This window comes from Neomonachus schauinslandi, chromosome 15, assembly GCF_002201575.2.
Source record: "Neomonachus schauinslandi chromosome 15, ASM220157v2, whole genome shotgun sequence".
In the NCBI taxonomy this organism is placed as follows: Eukaryota; Metazoa; Chordata; class Mammalia; order Carnivora; family Phocidae; genus Neomonachus; species Neomonachus schauinslandi.
In genome coordinates, this window is record NC_058417.1 from 25021268 (window position 1) to 25037889 (window position 16622).

Consider the following 16622-nt stretch of genomic DNA (forward strand, 5'->3'; position numbering starts at 1 on the left):
ACTCGATCCAGGGACTCCAGGATCATGACCTGAGCCGAAGGCAGTCGTTTAACCAACTGAGCCACCCAGGCGCCCACTGCAGTGCTTTTAACAGTGATTTTGAGCTTAAATTTAAGAAAGACTTAATATACCCTGGGCCATAAATGTAGAAAAATACAGCAATGAGTTTGATTATCAGCATCTTCGAACATAAATGTGCTAACATTGTTGCTGCCCACAGGCAGATTTTGAGACTGTTGTTTTCAAGTATTCACATTCATTTTAAAGGTTTTATTAATCAGACTTTCATAGGTTATTATTGTGGTTTTATGTAATTTGAAGACCTAAAAGATTTTGATCAGTACTAAGGTTTTGTTTTTCTGCTTTTATGTTTACAAATCTGACTAGTAACTTTAAAAGATAATTAAATCATTTCTAAGTTTTAATCTGTACAGGTATTGATGGGGAAGTATTAAATTCACAAGAATTAATACCAAAATGTAAAATTATTTTATGAGTGATATATTTTGAATTCCTGTAACGATTTCTGTTTGCCCCAGCATGTCAGTGTTTCTATCTCTTTTTGGAAGAGAGTGTGAATAGCTGGTAATTTGTTTTCCAATTCACATGTGTGCACGTGATAAAGAACCATACAATTAGGGAGGTGTTATAAATAGGATATGGTAAAAAAGACATACCTACTCATGTTTCCAAGATTTTATAGCATATGCCCAGTGGAGGTTTGCTCCTCTTTAATTTTGCCTTTTGGGCTAACCAGCTGACGCCCAGTTGAAAAGATTTATGTTCTTACGAGGCCACAAAAGCCTTAATGTTCAGTCTCCAGCTACCTCAGATTTTGGAGAACGCCATGTACCATCAGCAGCTTCAGTCCCCACCCTCTAATGCTAACGCTCATCTATCAAACTTGAAGCTGAGAGTGAGGGAGAGGAAGCTTCCAGATAAACACACAGCAGCACCTAAACAGCTAATCACTCTAAGCTTCCGCTTCCAGGCCCTATAATTAGAAGTCCTTCTTTTCCTTGTATTCCCAGATGACGCAAATGCTTTTTGTGGCTTGGCACCTCATTTGGGGCGTGGGTTTAGTTTATGGCCAGGCTAGAGTCTGGTTTAGTCTTCTGATGCTGCGTAAATAGTTCTCAAGCCACAGTCTACTCTGTACGACTTTTTCCTTTTATGTATATTGGCTTTTTAAATTGTGTTCTAGGAAAAAAAAAAAAAAGCTTGTCATTTCTCCCAGAAGAATGTGTGCAAAAGCGGAAATTATAAATTAAAAGAAAGCACATGATTGTATAGTACTATACTAGTTATTTATTTCTTCCTTTCCTTTCTGCTCTTTCCTTTTTTTTTTTTTTTTACTATTTTAAAATTTTATCAAAAAAAGCTCATTGGTGGATTATGGAAGCCACATTTACATGGGGAAGTGGAAAAAGAAAACTTTTTTTAAAAGATTTTATTTATTTGAGAGTGAGTGAGTGAGCATGAGCGGGGGAGGGGCAAAAGGAGAGGGAGAAGCAGACTCCTCACTGAGTGGGGAGCCCTACACAAGGCTCAGTCTCAGAACCCCGAGATCATGACCTGAGCTGAAGGCAGCCACTTAACTGACTGAGCCACCCAGGCACCCCAAAAGAAAACTTTTTAGATAGGATACACAGAATCTAATAAAGATAAATTTTCAGTGGCCTATTTCTCTAAAAATCTCAATTTGTTTTATGTATTAGAAACTAGACAGTTGTTAATGTCCGTTTGAAAAGCTGGGAGCCTATTGAAAAGTATTCATTTGTGATTATCATTCACATGAGAAACAGTAATTGTCTTGATTTGGCTAACAGGGACTTTTACTGCAGTGCTTATTATGAGTAAAATATTGATATGATTCTAAAAGAAATGAAGTTTATCTTTAGTAGGTGAGTCATATATTTGTACTATAAGTTCATCATTTTCCTGTCAGAATGTTTCCATTGAATTGTTTCTCATGTGCAGAAAATCATTTTGTGGTGGAAAAGTGAAATCAAAACATAGTAGCAGAATTGTAATAATTCAGACTTAGTATCACTCAGCAAAAAGTAGGAGGAGTGAAGAAATATTGTCCACAAAAGGACAATTAAGCATTCATGCTCAACCTTAGAAATTTATTGTTTGGATAACAACAATAATATGGAAAGAATATAAAGTATGTCAGTGACCCCGTGACCATAGCTGGGTGCAGAATGGGAGGCAATGTTATATAAACTGTTACACGTTTGAAGTAGATCTCAATAAATGACACTTTTCATCATCTAAAATGTTTCTTTTGGAAGTAGTCAGGACACTGGCGTCTAGTATGGTATTTTTGAATTTAACATAGTGACTAGAGCTGTACCTTATATTAGCCAAGTAGATAGCAAACTCACATATACTTCATCTTTCCATTTAAATGCCGACCTTATCTTCCACTAGCGCTTAATATTCTTTCATATATTTTTTTTCAACTGAGAAAAGTTTTAAGAGTTAAAAAATGTGATTCTGCTTTTGGCATAGCAGAGTGAGCTAATAAACCATTCTTCCCACAGAAAACAAATATAAATTCTGGACAAAATATAAACAAACACGCACAAATTTAGATATGTGTATTATAGTTTCTGGAACAACCGAGAGAAATTTAATATAAAGAGAGATATTTAAAAAGCTAATAGAAAAATTAAAATTGGATATTAAAAGTATTGAAATTATCTAGGAAAAGGGAAGGAAGCAAGAACAGAGAAACAACAAAAGCAAGGAAACCATCAGAAAAATAATAAAAAAATAATAAAATGGTAGCTATAAACTCAACCCTACCAGTAAGTTAGGCTAAATGTGAATGAACTATAGACACCAATTTAAAAAGTCCAGAATTGAATTTAAGAAAACCCCAAATTAGACCTCAATTATTGTCTAAAACAAAATCATTTTAAATACAATTATATTGATTATAAAAGTGAAAGAATGGAAAAGTATATACCATGTGTGCACCAATCAGAACAAAGCTAGAGTGATGATATCAATACCAGAAAAAGTAGACTTCAGAACAAGGAAAATACCAGGGTTAAAATGGGACATCTCGATAAAAGAGGCAGTTCATAAAGAAGTCCTAATAATCCTAAATGTGTATGGACTTAAAAAAAAAAAAGGTCTAAAATTTAGGGAGCTTATATAACTGAAAAAAAAAATATCCACAATTATACTTGGAGATGTTTGGTTCTATTCAGTGGTAGAACAAGAAAGTAGGCAATCAATCAGTAAGGATATTGAAGATCCTAACAATTCTATCAATTAACTGACCTTTATAACACTGCAAGTGTTCGAGTGTGTGTGGAACAGTCACTGCAATCTAGTCTCAGATATAAAACAAGGTTTAACAAATTTCTTGTCATAATGGAATTAAACTAAAACTCAGTATGTGAAAGATACCTGAAAAATACCCAAATATTTGGAAAAACTCAACAACATACTAAATATCCCATGAATAAAGAGGAAATATCTGGAAAACATTTAGAACTGAATGCAAATGAAAAGGCAATATCAAGTTTTTGGAATTCATTCCATTTTAAAGCAGGTTTATAGGGAAATTTATACCAATGTATGCTTACTCTGAAAAAGAAGAAAGTTCCGGAAACAGTAATCTAAGCTTCCACCTTAAGAAAGTTGAAAAAAGGTGCGCCTTAGTGGCTCAGTGGGTTAAGCATCTGACTCTTGATCTCAGGTCAGGTCTTGATCTCAGGGTTGTGTGTTCATGTGAGTTAAACAAAGAAAAAGTTGAAAAAACAAAGAGCAAATAAAACTAAAGCAAGGAGAATGAAGGAAATAGTAACAGAAGATACTAATAGCAGAAGGAGGAATATAGGAGATGAATCAATGAAATTGAAAGAAAATCAGTGACAGCTGGGGCACCTGGGTGACTCAGTCGTTAAGCGTCTGCCTTCTGCTCAGGTCATGATCTTAGGGTCCTGAGATCAAGCCCCGCATCGGGCTCCCTGCTCAGCAGGAAACCTGCTTCTCCCTCTCCCACTCCCCCTGCTTGTGTTCCCTCTCTTGCTGTCTCTCTCTCTGTCAAAAAATAAACAAAATCTTAAAAAAAAAAAAAAAGAAAAGAAAAAAGAAAAACTCAGTGACACCCCAAATAGATTTCCTTGAAAACATCTAGCCAGTATGACCAAGGAAAAAAGGAGGGAAGACAAATTATTGATAATCTCAATGAAAAAGTGGACATCACCAGAGATCCTACAGATATTAATAAAGTCCATTTCCTTGAGTTACAGAAAGTAATTCACCCAAGAACATTTAAACACCCCAATTTTCCATTTTAAAGTAATAAAATTTAAATTACAAAGAAATTAAATTAATATGATTTTGGAGCTTTCAACAACAAAAAGGCCCACATAGTTTCACTGGCAAATACTACTGAACATCTAAGGGTAGGAAATAATAGCAGTTTCCCCCAATCTCTTCTAGAAAATAAGAATATAAGGAACATTTCACAATAGGACCAGCTTTACCCTGATTCCAAAAACAGACAAACACATGATTAGACACCTACAAACGAATATCCCTCAGGAACACATCATGAAAACCTTAAAACATTAGCTAATTGAATCTGGCAGCATATAATAAAGGATTTTGACCAGGTGGAGCTTATCCTAGGAATGCAAGGCTTGTTTAACATTATAATTCATTAGTAAAATTCACCATATTAATCGAGTAAAGAAGAAAACCACATAATCATTTCAGAGGTGTAAAACACTGGACAAAATTCAACATTCGTTCATTATAAAAGCTCTCAACAAACTAGGAGTATAAAGAAACATCCTCAAGTTGATTGAGGGCATTTATAAAAAATCCTAAAGCTAATATCATACTTGAAGATTGAATGCTTTCTCAGCAAATGTAGTAAGTGAAGAAAAAGAAAAAAAAGGCATGTAATTTGGAAAGGAAGAAATAAAATTATGTCTATTCACATACTACATGATAGTCTGTAAAGAAAATTCCGTGTAATCTAAAAAAACCCTTCCTAGAACTGGCAGAATATAAAAAATGTCAGTTATGTCTCTATATGCCAGCAGGAAAAATTGATAATTGAGATAAAATGAAGAGTCCCATTTATAATGGATCTAGGAAAATACATTTACAATTTGTGTGCTGAACAAGAAAAAAAGTCAAAGAAGATATATATCAAGAAATATGAAGTGTTAATAGATCAGAAGACTCAATATTGTTAAGATGTCCATCACCCTCAAATTGATTTATAGACTTAATATAATCCTCCCCAAAAAATATCCTAGGAATTTTTGTTATATCAAAATCTGATTCTGTGTTTGGAAAGGAATTGGAATAACCAAAATAATGTTGAAAAGGTTCTTACCTGATCTCAAGATTTACTATAAAGTTACAATAGTCAAGAAAGTGTGGTATTGGGGTGCCTGGGTGGCTCAATTGGTTGGGCGTCTGCCTTCGGCTCAGGTCATGATCCCAGGGTCCTGGGATCAAGTTCTGCTTCGGGCTCCTTGCTTGGCGGGGAGCCTACTTCTCCCTCTTCCACTCCCCCTGCTTGTGCTCTCTCTCTCTCTCTCTCTGACAAATAAATAAAATCTTAAAAAAAAATGTGTGGTATTAATGAAAGCATAGATGCAGAAATTGATGGACTGGAATAATACTTCCAGAAAAAGACCTATGCAGATATAGCTGGTTGATCTTTGACAAGTTGACAATGGATAAACAATAAAGGATAAAGAATTCAGTGGATAAAGAATAGTCTCTTGAAGAAATCTTGCTGGAACAATTGGACATGATTTGCAAAAATGTTCATTTGTGCGACACCTCATACTTTTTACAAAAATTAACTCAAAATGAATGATAGACCTATATGTAAAATATAAAACTCTGAAATTTTGACAAGAAAACAAAATATTTGTGACCATGGATTAGGCAAAGAATTCTTCGCTATGACATTTTGTCAAAATTAAAAACTTGCTCCGTGAGACACTGTAGGCAGTTTGGATAAATGTTATGCCAGGGTAGAGACACAGTTTAAAACTGGTGAATTAAGGTAGGGTATTAGTAGATAAACTGAAACTCAAAATTCAGGTTTTGAGAAATGGTAAAAAGTGGGAGCAGGTTTTAGTTCCATGGAGAGAAGTCATTTTCACGTTCTTTGTCATCAGATTGGCTGTTTTAAAATGCTTGTGAACTCTTGGTAAACCTTTCTCTACTAGTCATATGGGAACATCAGAAAACTACAGTTAGCGTCCTCACTAAATGTATACTGATGTATACTGATGTGGCATGAAGGTTTTGTGTTCATACAGGAAAAAGGTGCTGTGTTTTAATTTTTTTTATTGGGGAAAGTTTTTTACATCTTTGGTAATTTTTTTTCCTTTAAAGTATAATGAGTGTTTTGTGAAAATATTTCATCAACATACATAATTGTTTTTATTTTTACTCTCTTTTTGGTGTGTCTTTCAGGAATGCTTCTAGTCACAACAGACACCCTTGGCCATGACTTTCATGTCTTCCAAATTCTGACTCATCCTTGGTCTTCATCACAAAGTGCTGTCCATCATCTATATACTCTTCACAGGGGAGAAACTGAAGCCAAAGTAAGTTGTATATTTTTTAGAAGGTGTTTGTGTGTGTGTGTGTTGTGTGTGTGTGAGTGTGTGTAATATGACATCTAATTTAGCTGGTTATTTATGTCATATTGGAGCTTAATGTTAATATTAGTGAGAACATAAAATATCCTATTTTGACCCAATAAACACATAAGCAGTAGGTAAACAAGTCAATGAAGTTGATAAAACATAAGTTCTATATATCCTTCTCCTCCTACCCTATACCATTTCCTCCCCCGGCAAAAACCCTATCATCCATTGGATATCTCTCCCAGTCTTTTTATGTGTGTTTTGGTTTTATATACATGCATACATGCACACACACACAAATGCATGTAAACATGTGTTCACATATACACAAAATAATTGAATTTTATAATGTATGACTCTATGGGTAATATTTGGTGGTATGCAGGAGTCAGCTCACAGTGGCTAGTGAGAATGAGTTGTGTACGTTTGTCCCCAACTCTGGATGTAGTGACATTACATTGGTGGCGTGAAATCATCTACGCTAGGAGTGTTTATATGATGGAAATCGACAAACACTACAAGTCAGAACTGTTTCTTTTCTTATGGAACCAGTTTTTTTTTTTTTTTAAGTTTTTATTTATTTATTTGACAGATTCAGAGATAGCGAGAGAGGGAACACAAGCAGGGGGAGTGGGAGAGGGAGAAGCAGGCCTCCCGCGGAACAGGGAGCCCAATGCAGGGCTCGATCCCAGGACCCTGGAATCATGACCTGAGCCGAAGGCAGATGCCTAACGACTGAGCCACCCAGGCGCCCCATGAGCCAGTTTTTAACATTTAGGAGCACATCACTGTGCATGCATGTATGGGCATGCACATACACACACATCCACACAACATCCACACACACATCCACATACATAACTTACTAAGCATTTGTATTAGGCACCATGCTAAGTGCTTTTACATGTATTCTTAATATCACTTGGTAGATACTGAGCTAGCTTAATAGGCTAAAATTCCAACTATTCATTCTTTTGTTTCCCAGAGCCTATGGTTATGCATTTACCAGTATGCTACTGTATATCCTTTATCCTGAGAGATAGCTCATTGACCCACCACTATTTATTAGCTAGTCCATCCTTTCCCACTAGTCTAAAATGCTTTTTATCATAAGTTTCCATTAGAATTTTCTGTAATAGAATGAAATATCTTAAATATATAGAAATCCATGAGTTTATAATGATACTTAAAAAGGAAGTATTGGACGTAACTGTAGGTTGCTTGTTTACTAACTCATTATTTTGAAAATTGATAACTAAAGCATTTAACTTGTCTTTCTTATATCAATTTAATAAGATAACTGAATAGTTGGTGAGGGAAAGTTTTTCTTTATGGAAGAATTCCAGTATTAAAAATGTTAGAATTTAGATTTAGTGTGGTGATTATTTTGCAATATATACACATATTGAATCATTATGCCGTACAACTGAAACTAATATAAAGTTGTATGTCAGTTATACCTCAATTAAAAAAAAAAGTCAGAATTTTAAGAATCACCATTGTTGCTACCCCTAATGAAACAATGGATTTAGGCAATAATCATCTGTATTTAGTTTTAGCTGATGGTGGAACAGTCAGATATCATGTACTTCATGATTTGATGTAATAGGATGTATACAATATCATCTATGAAATATTTATGCCCAATCCTCTAAATTAAACCTGAATCTAATTCAGCCCATAGATATAATTAGTACTTTACATAAAAGACAGAGATAGACAAGTTAAACAATACCATGAGAATGCAGCCAGCCAAATCTAAAATGTGGGAAGTTCTTCACTAAAAATGTGACCTGATTTTTTTTAAAGTTTTTATTTAGTTAGAATACAATGTAATATTCATTTCAGGTATAGAATTTAGTGATTCAGTCCTTACATATAATACCTGGTGCTCATCCCAAGCACCCTCCTTAATCCCCATCATCCATTTACCCATCCCCCCACCTCTCCTTTGATAACCATCAGTTTATTCTCTATAGTTAAGAGTCTGTTTCTTGGTTTGTCTTTCTTTTCTTCCCCCCATGTTCATTTATTTTGTTTCTTAAATTCCACATATGAGTGAAATCATATGGTATTTGTCTTTCTCTTACTTCGCTTAGCATAACATTCTCTAGCTCCATCCTCCTCATTGCAAATTGCAAGATTTCATTCTTTTTTTATGGCTGAGTAATATTCCATTGTGTATATATACCATATCTTCTTTATCCATTCATCAGTTGATGGACATTTGGGCTCTTTCCATAATTTGGCCACTGTTTATAATGCTGCTATAAACATTGGGGTGCATGTGTCCCTTAGAATCAGTACTTTTGTATCCTTTGAGTAAATACCCAGTAGTGTAATTGCTGGATTGTAGGGTAGTTCTATTTTTAAGTTTTTGAGGAACCTCCATACTGTTTTCTAGAGTGGCTGCACCAGTTTGCATTCCCACCAACAGTGTAAGAAGGTTCCCCTTTCTCTGAATCCTCACCAATACCTGTTGTTTCCTGTGTTGTTAATTTTAGCTATTCTGACAGGTGTGAGGTGGTATCTCATCGTAGTTTTGATTTGTATTTCCCTAATATTGAGTGATGTTGAGCATCTTTTCATGTATATGTCTTCTTTGGAAAAATGTCTGTTCATGCCTTCTGCCCATTTTTTAACTGGGTTATTTGTATTTGGGGTGTTGAGTTTTATAAGTTCTTTATAGATTTCGGATGCCAATCCTTTATCAGATATGTCATTTGCAAATATCTTCCCCCCCCCTCCCAAAGGTTGCCTTTTGGTTTAGTTGATTGTTTCCTTCATTATGCAGAAGGTTTTTATCTTTTTTTTTTTTTTTTACTTTACCAAATTATTATTTTTTTTCAAATTTTTATTTAAATTCTAGTTAGTTAACATACAGGGTAATACTGGTTTCAGGAGTAGAATTTACTGATTCATCACTTACATGTAACACCCAGTGCTCTACACAAGTTCCCCCCTTAAAACCCATTACCCAGAAGCTTTTTATCTTGATGAAATCCCAATAGTTCATTTTTGCTTTTGTTTCCCTTTCCTGAGGAGACATATCGTGTAAGAAGTTGCTATAGCTCGTGTCAGAGTGGTTACTGCCTGTGTTCTCCTCTAGGATTTTGATGGTTTCCTGTCTCACATTTAGGTCTTTCATCTATTTTGAATTTATTTTTGTGTAAGGTATAAGAAAGTGGTCCAGTTTCATTCTTTTGCATGTTGCTGTCCAGTTTTCCCAACACCATTTATTGAAGAGACTGTCCTTTTCCCATTGGATATTCTTTCCTCCTTTGTCAAAGATTAATTGACCATATGGTTGTGGGTTCATTTCTGGGTTTTCTAGTGACCTGATTCTTACAACAAATATAGCTAACCCTTGAATACATGGGTTTGAACTTCACGGGTCCACTCATGTGGATTTATTTTGATAAGTACTGCAAATGTATTTTCTCTTTCTTATGATTTTTCTCTTTTTATTTTTAAGTTTTTATTTTAGTAACCCATGCTCATCATGACAAGTGTACTCCTTAATCCCTATCACCTATTTCACCCATCCTGCCACCTCCCCTCTGGTAACCATCAGTTTGTTCTCTGTAGTTAAGAGTCTGTTTCTTGGTTTGCCTCTCTCTGTTTTTTCCCTATGATGATTTGCTTTGTTTCTTAAATTCCACAAATGAGTGAAATCATGTGGTATTTGTCTTTCTTGGACTGACTTATTTCACTTAGCATTATATTCTCTAACTTCATCCACGGCTTTGCAAATGACAAGATTTCATTCTTTTTTATGACTGAATAATATTCCACTGTGTGTGTGTGTGTGTGACACACATCGTCTTTATCTGTTCATCAGTTGATGGACACTTGGGCTGCTTCCATAGTTTGCTATTGTAAACAATGCTGCAATAAACATAAGGGTGCATGTAGCCCTTTGAATTAGTGTTTTTGTTTTCTTTAGGTAAATACCCAGTGGTGTAATTGTTGGATTGTAGGGTGGTTCTATTTTAAAATTTTTGAGGAACCTCTGTACTATTTTCCAGAGTGGCTGCAGCAGTTTGCATTCCTCCCAACAGGATAAGAGTTTCCTTTTTCTCTACATCCTTGCCAACACCTGTTGTTTCTTGCATTTTTTATTTCAGCCATTCTGACATTCAGCCATTCTGACCTCAACCAGTGTGAGGTGGTCTTTCATTGTAGTTTTGGTTTGTGTTTCCCCGTATTAAGTGATGTTAAGCAACTTTTCATGTGTCTGTTGGCCATCTGTCTGTCTTCTTCGGAGAAATATCTCTCATGTCTTCTGCCCAGTTTTTAATTGCATTATTTGTTTTTTTGGGGGTTTTTTTTTTGGATATTGAGTTGTATAAATTCTTTATATATCCTGGATACTAACCTTTTATCGGCTATATCATTTGCAAATATCTTCTTCTAGTCAGTAGGTTGCCTTTTAGTTTTGTTGATTGTTTCCTTTGCTGTGCAGAAGCTTTTTATTTTGATATAGTTCCAATAGTTTATTTTTCCCTTTATTTCCCTTGCCTCAGGAGACATATCTAGAAAAATATTGCTACAGTCGATGTCAGAGAAATTACTGCTTATGCTCTCTTCTAGGATTTTTATGGTTTCAGGCCTCACATTTAGGTCTTTAATCCATTTTGAGTTTATTTTTGTATTTGGTGTAAGAAAGTGGTCCAGTTTCATTCTTTTGCATGTTGCTGTCCGGTTTTCCTAACACCATTTATTGAAGAGACTGTCTCTTTCCCATTGGATATTCTTTCCTGCTTTGTCAGAGATTGATTAACCATATGGTTGTGGGTTCATTTCTGGGTTTTCTGTACTGTTTCATTGACCTATGTGTCTATTTTTATGCCAGTATCATACTGTTTTGATTGCTGTAGCTTTGTAGTATAACTTAAAATCTGGAATTGTGATACCATCAGCTTTGTTTTTCTTTTGTAAGATTATTTTGTCTATTTGGGATCTTTTGTGGCTCCATACAAATTTTTGGATTATTTGTTCTTGTTCTGTGAAAAATGCTATTGGTATTTTGATAGGGATTGCATTAAATGTGTAGATTGCTTTGGGTAATATGGACATTTTAACAATATTTGTTCTAATCCATGAGCATAGAATGTCTTTCAGTTTGTGTCATCTTCAGTTTCTTTAATCGGTGTTTTATAGTTTTCAGAATACAGGTCTTTCACTTCCTTGGTTAAGTTTATTCCTAGGTATCTTATTATTTTTGGTGCAATTGTAAATGGGATTGCTTTCTTAATTTCTCTTTCTCTTGCTTCATTATTGGTGTATAGAAATGCAACAGATTTCTGTGCATTGATTTTTGTATACTGTGACCTCACTGAATTCAATGATCAATTCTAGTAGTTTTTTGGTGGTGTCTTTTGGGTTTTCTCTATATAGTATCATGTCATCTTCAAATTTTGGAAGTTTTATTTCTTCCTTACCAATATGGATGCCTTTCATTCCTTTTTGTTGTCTAATTGCTGTGGCTAGGACTTCCAGTACCATGTTGAATAAAAGTGGTGAGAATGGACATCCTTATCTTGTTCCTGATCTTAAGGGGAAAGCTTTCAGTTTTTCCCCATTGAGTATGATGTTAGCTGTGGGTTTTTCATATATGGCCTTTATTATATTGAGGTATATTCCCTCTAAACCTACTTTGCAGAGGGTTTTTATCATGAATGGATGTTATACTTTGTCAAATGCTTTTTCTGTGTCTATTGAAATGATCGTATGGTTTTTATCCTTTCTCTTGATGTGTTACATCACATTGACTGATGTCTTTATTTTTCTTGCCTAATTTCTCTGACTAGGATTTCCAGTAGCATGTTGAAAAAAATGGTGGGAATGGGCATCCTTGTTTTTGTTCTTCATCTTAGAGGAAAAGCTTTCATCTGGTCATGGTTGAGTGTGATGTTAGGTGTGGGCTTGTCATAGATGGCCTTTATTATGTTGAGGTACATTTCTTTTATATTCATTTCGTTGAGAGTTTTTATCATGAATGGATGTTGAATATTTAAAATGCTTTTTCCATATCTATTGAGATGGTCATATGATTTATATCCTTCATTTTGTTAATGTGTGGCTCTCAGTCAGCATCTAGATGGAGCATCTTGATTGGAAGCTGGACTCTCAGGCAGCAGCTTTTAATGTATGAAAATATATCTTTTTTAAAGATAGTCTAGGAGAGGGGCATTTTTGTCTACTGCTTCTGTTCTGTGCCCTGGGTAGAAATAATTTTATTTTATTTTCTTCTGTTAATCACCATACATTACATCATTAGTTTTTGATGTAGTGTTCCATGATTCATTGTTTCCGTATAACACCCAGTGCTCCATTCAATATGTGCCCTCTTTAATACCCATCACCAGGCCAACCTACCCCCCCCACCCCCCCACCCCTCTAGAACCCTCGGTTTGTTTCTCAGAGTTCATAGTCTCCCATGATTCGTCTCCCCCTCCGATTCCCCCCCTTCATATTTCCCTTCCTACTATCTTTTTTTTTTTTTTTTTAACATATAATGTATTATTTGTTTCAGAGGTACAGGTCTGTGATTCAACAGCCTTACACAATTCACAGCACTCACCATAGCACATACCCTCCTACATGTCTATCACCCAGCCACCCCATCCCTCCCACCCCCCACCACTCCAGCAACCCTCAGTTTGTTTCCTGAGATTAAGAATTCTTCATATCAGTGAGATCATATGATACATGTCTTTCTCTGATTGACTTATTTCGTTAGCTTAATACACTCTAGTTCCATCCACACCATTGCAAATGGCAAGATTTTGGGTTTTTTTGATGGCTGCATAATATTCCATTGTGTAGATATATACTACATTTTCTTTATCCATTCATCTGTTGATTGGACATCTTGACTCTTTCCATAGTTTGGCTATTGTGGACATTGCTGCTATAAACATTGGGGTGCACGTACCCCTTTGGATCACTACATTTGTATCTTTGGGGTAAATACCCAGTAGTGCAATTTCTGGGTCATACGGTGGCTCTATTTTCAACTTTTTGAGGAACCTCCATACTGTTTTCCAGAGTGGCTGCACCAGCTTGCATTCCCACCAACAGTGTAGGAGGGTTCCCCTTTCTCCGCATCCTTGCCAACATCTGTTGTTTCCTGACTTGTTAATTTTAGCCATTCTGACTGGTGTGAGGTGGTATCTCATTGAGGTTTTGATTCGTATTTCTCTGATGCTAAGTGATGTTGAGCACATTTTCATGTGTCTGTTGGCCATTTGGATGTCTTCTTTGCAGAAATGTCTGTTTGTGTCTTCTGCCCATTTCTTGATTGGATTCTTTGTTCTTTGGGTGTTGAGTTTGTTGAGTTCTTTATAGATTTTGGATACTAGCCCTTTATCTGATATGTCATTTGCAAATATCTTCTCCCATTCTGTCGGTTGTATTTTGGTTTTGACTGTTTCCTTTGCTGTGCAAAAGCTTTTTATCTTGATGAAGTCCCAATAGTTCATTTTTGCCCTTGCTTCCCTTGCCTTTGGCGATGTTTCTAGGAAGAAGTTGTTGCAGTTGAGGTCGAAGAGATTGCTGCCTGTGTTCTCCTCTAGGATTTTGATGGACTCCTGTCTCACATTTAGGTCTTTCAACCATTTTGAGTCTACTTTTGTGTGTGGTGTAAGGAAATGGTCCAGTTTCATTCTTCTGCATGTGGCTGTCCAATTTTCCCAACACCATTTGTTGAAGAGACTGTCTTTTTTCCATTGGACATGCTTTCCTGCTTTGTCGAAGATTGGTTGACCATAGAGCTGAGGGTCCATTTCTGGGCTGTCTGTTCTGTTCCATTGATCTATGTGTCTGTTTTTGTGCCAGTACCATACTGTCTGGATGATGACAGCTTTGTAATAGAGCTTGAAGTCCGGAATTGTGATGCCACCGGCTTTGCTTTTCTTTTTCAACGTTCCTCTGGCTATTCGGGGTCTTTTTTTGTTCCATACAAATTTTAGGATTATTTGTTCCATTTCTTTGAAAAAAGTTGATGGTATTTTGATGGGGATTTCATTAAATGTGTAGATTGCTCTAGGTAGCATTGACATCTTCACAATATTTGTTCTTCCAAGCAATACAAGCCTTCCTCAAGAAACAAGAAAGGCCTCAAATACACAACCTAACCCTATACCTAAAGGAGCTAGATAAAGAACAGCAAATAAAGCCTAAACCCAGCAGGAGAAGAGAAATAATAATGATCAGAGCAGAAATCAATGAAATAGAAACTAAAAGAACAGTAGAACAGATCAACGAAACTAGGAGCTGATTCTTTGAAAGAATTAATAAGATTGATAAACTCCTGGCCAGACTTATCAAAAAGAAAAGAGAAAGGACCCAAATAAATAAAATCATGAATGAAAGAGGAGAAATCACAACCAACACCAAAGAAATACAATTATAAGAACATATTATGAGCAACTCTATGCCAGCAAGTTAGATAATCTAGAAGAAATGGATGCATTCCTAGAGATGTATAAACTACCAAAACTGAACCAGGAAGAAATAGAAAACCTGAACAGACCAGTAAGGAAATTGAAGCAGTAATCAAAAATCTCCCAACAAACCAGAGCCCAGGGCCATATGGCTTCCGAGGGGAATTCTACCAAACATTCAAAGAAGAATTAATACCTGTTCTTCTGAAACTGTTCCAAAAAATAGAAATAGAAGGAAAACTTCCAAACTCACTTTATGAGGCCAGCATTACCTTGATCCCAAAATCAGCCAAAGACCCCCATCAAAAAGGAGAATTACAGACCAATATCCCTGATGAACATGGATGCAAAAATTCTCACCAAAATATTAGCCAATAGGATCCAACAGTATATTAAAAGGATTATTCACCACGACCAAGTGGGATTTATTCCTGGGCTGCAAGGTTGGTTCAACATCCACAAATCAATCAATGTGATACAATACATTAATAAAAGGAAGGACAAGAACCGTATGATCCTCTCAATAGTTGCAGAAAAAGCATTTGACAAAGTACAGCATCCTTTCTTGATTAAAACTCTTCAGAGTATGGGGATAGAGGGTACATATCTCAATATCATAAAAGCCATCTATGAGAAACCCACAGCGAATATCATACTCAATGGGGAAAAACTGAGAGCTTTCCCCCTAAGATCAGGAACACAGCAGGGATGTCCACTGTCACCACTGCTATTCAACATAGTACTAGAAGTCCTAGCCACAGCAGTCAGACAACAAAAAGAAATAAAAGGCATCCAAATCAACAAAGAAGAAGTCAAACTCTCACTCTTTGCAGATGATATGATACTTTATGTGGAAAACCCAAAAGACTCGACTGCAAAACTGCTAGAACTCATACAGGAATTCATCTTAAATTATGTAAATATCCCCTTTTTTCCCCCCAAAATTTGTAACACTTCTTTTATTTATATTTATCATTTGGTTAATAGAGTCCTATTTTATTCAGTGGGTTATATTCATTCAATAACTATTTATTTTAAAGCTCAGAATATCCCAGATTTGGCCAGTGGCACCTATCAACTTGACATCTGTGTCCTTTGACATATCTCCATTTCTCTTACAACGTCCTTCTGGCACAACGAAACTTGCTTATTCTGATTTTAGTTACCATTCGTATTTGTTTCTTTTGTATGGAAGTTTCCAATTAGATGAACATTTTAGTGAAGATTCAGTATTTCACTGTGCTGCTGGCACATTTTATTTCTTTTTTAAAAAAATTTATTCATTTATTTGAGAGATAGGGGGGTGTTGGGGAAGAGCAGAGAGAGAGAGGGAGGGGGAAACTCAAGCAGACTCCATGCTGAGCGCAGAGCCTGACACGGGGCTGGATCTCAGGACCCTGAGATCACAACCTGAGCCAAAACCAAGAGTCAGATGCTTAACCAACCCTGCCACCCAGGCGACCCCACATTTGATTTCTTAACTCTGTGTTTATAATACCTATTCTGCCCTCACCAGTCACTG

The 16622-nt window shown here is 35.9% G+C and overlaps 1 protein-coding gene across 1 annotated transcript in view; it reads left to right on the top strand.

Annotated features, from left to right (window-relative positions):
• BCAS3 (BCAS3 microtubule associated cell migration factor) overlaps positions 1 to 16622 on the top strand; it is a 602596-nt gene that overhangs the window by 213050 nt on the left and 372924 nt on the right. Inside the window, exon 14 of the mRNA XM_044921944.1 lies at positions 6475 to 6608. Coding sequence (XP_044777879.1) covers positions 6475 to 6608 — 134 coding nt within the window. The remainder of the gene's footprint in view (positions 1 to 6474; positions 6609 to 16622) is intronic.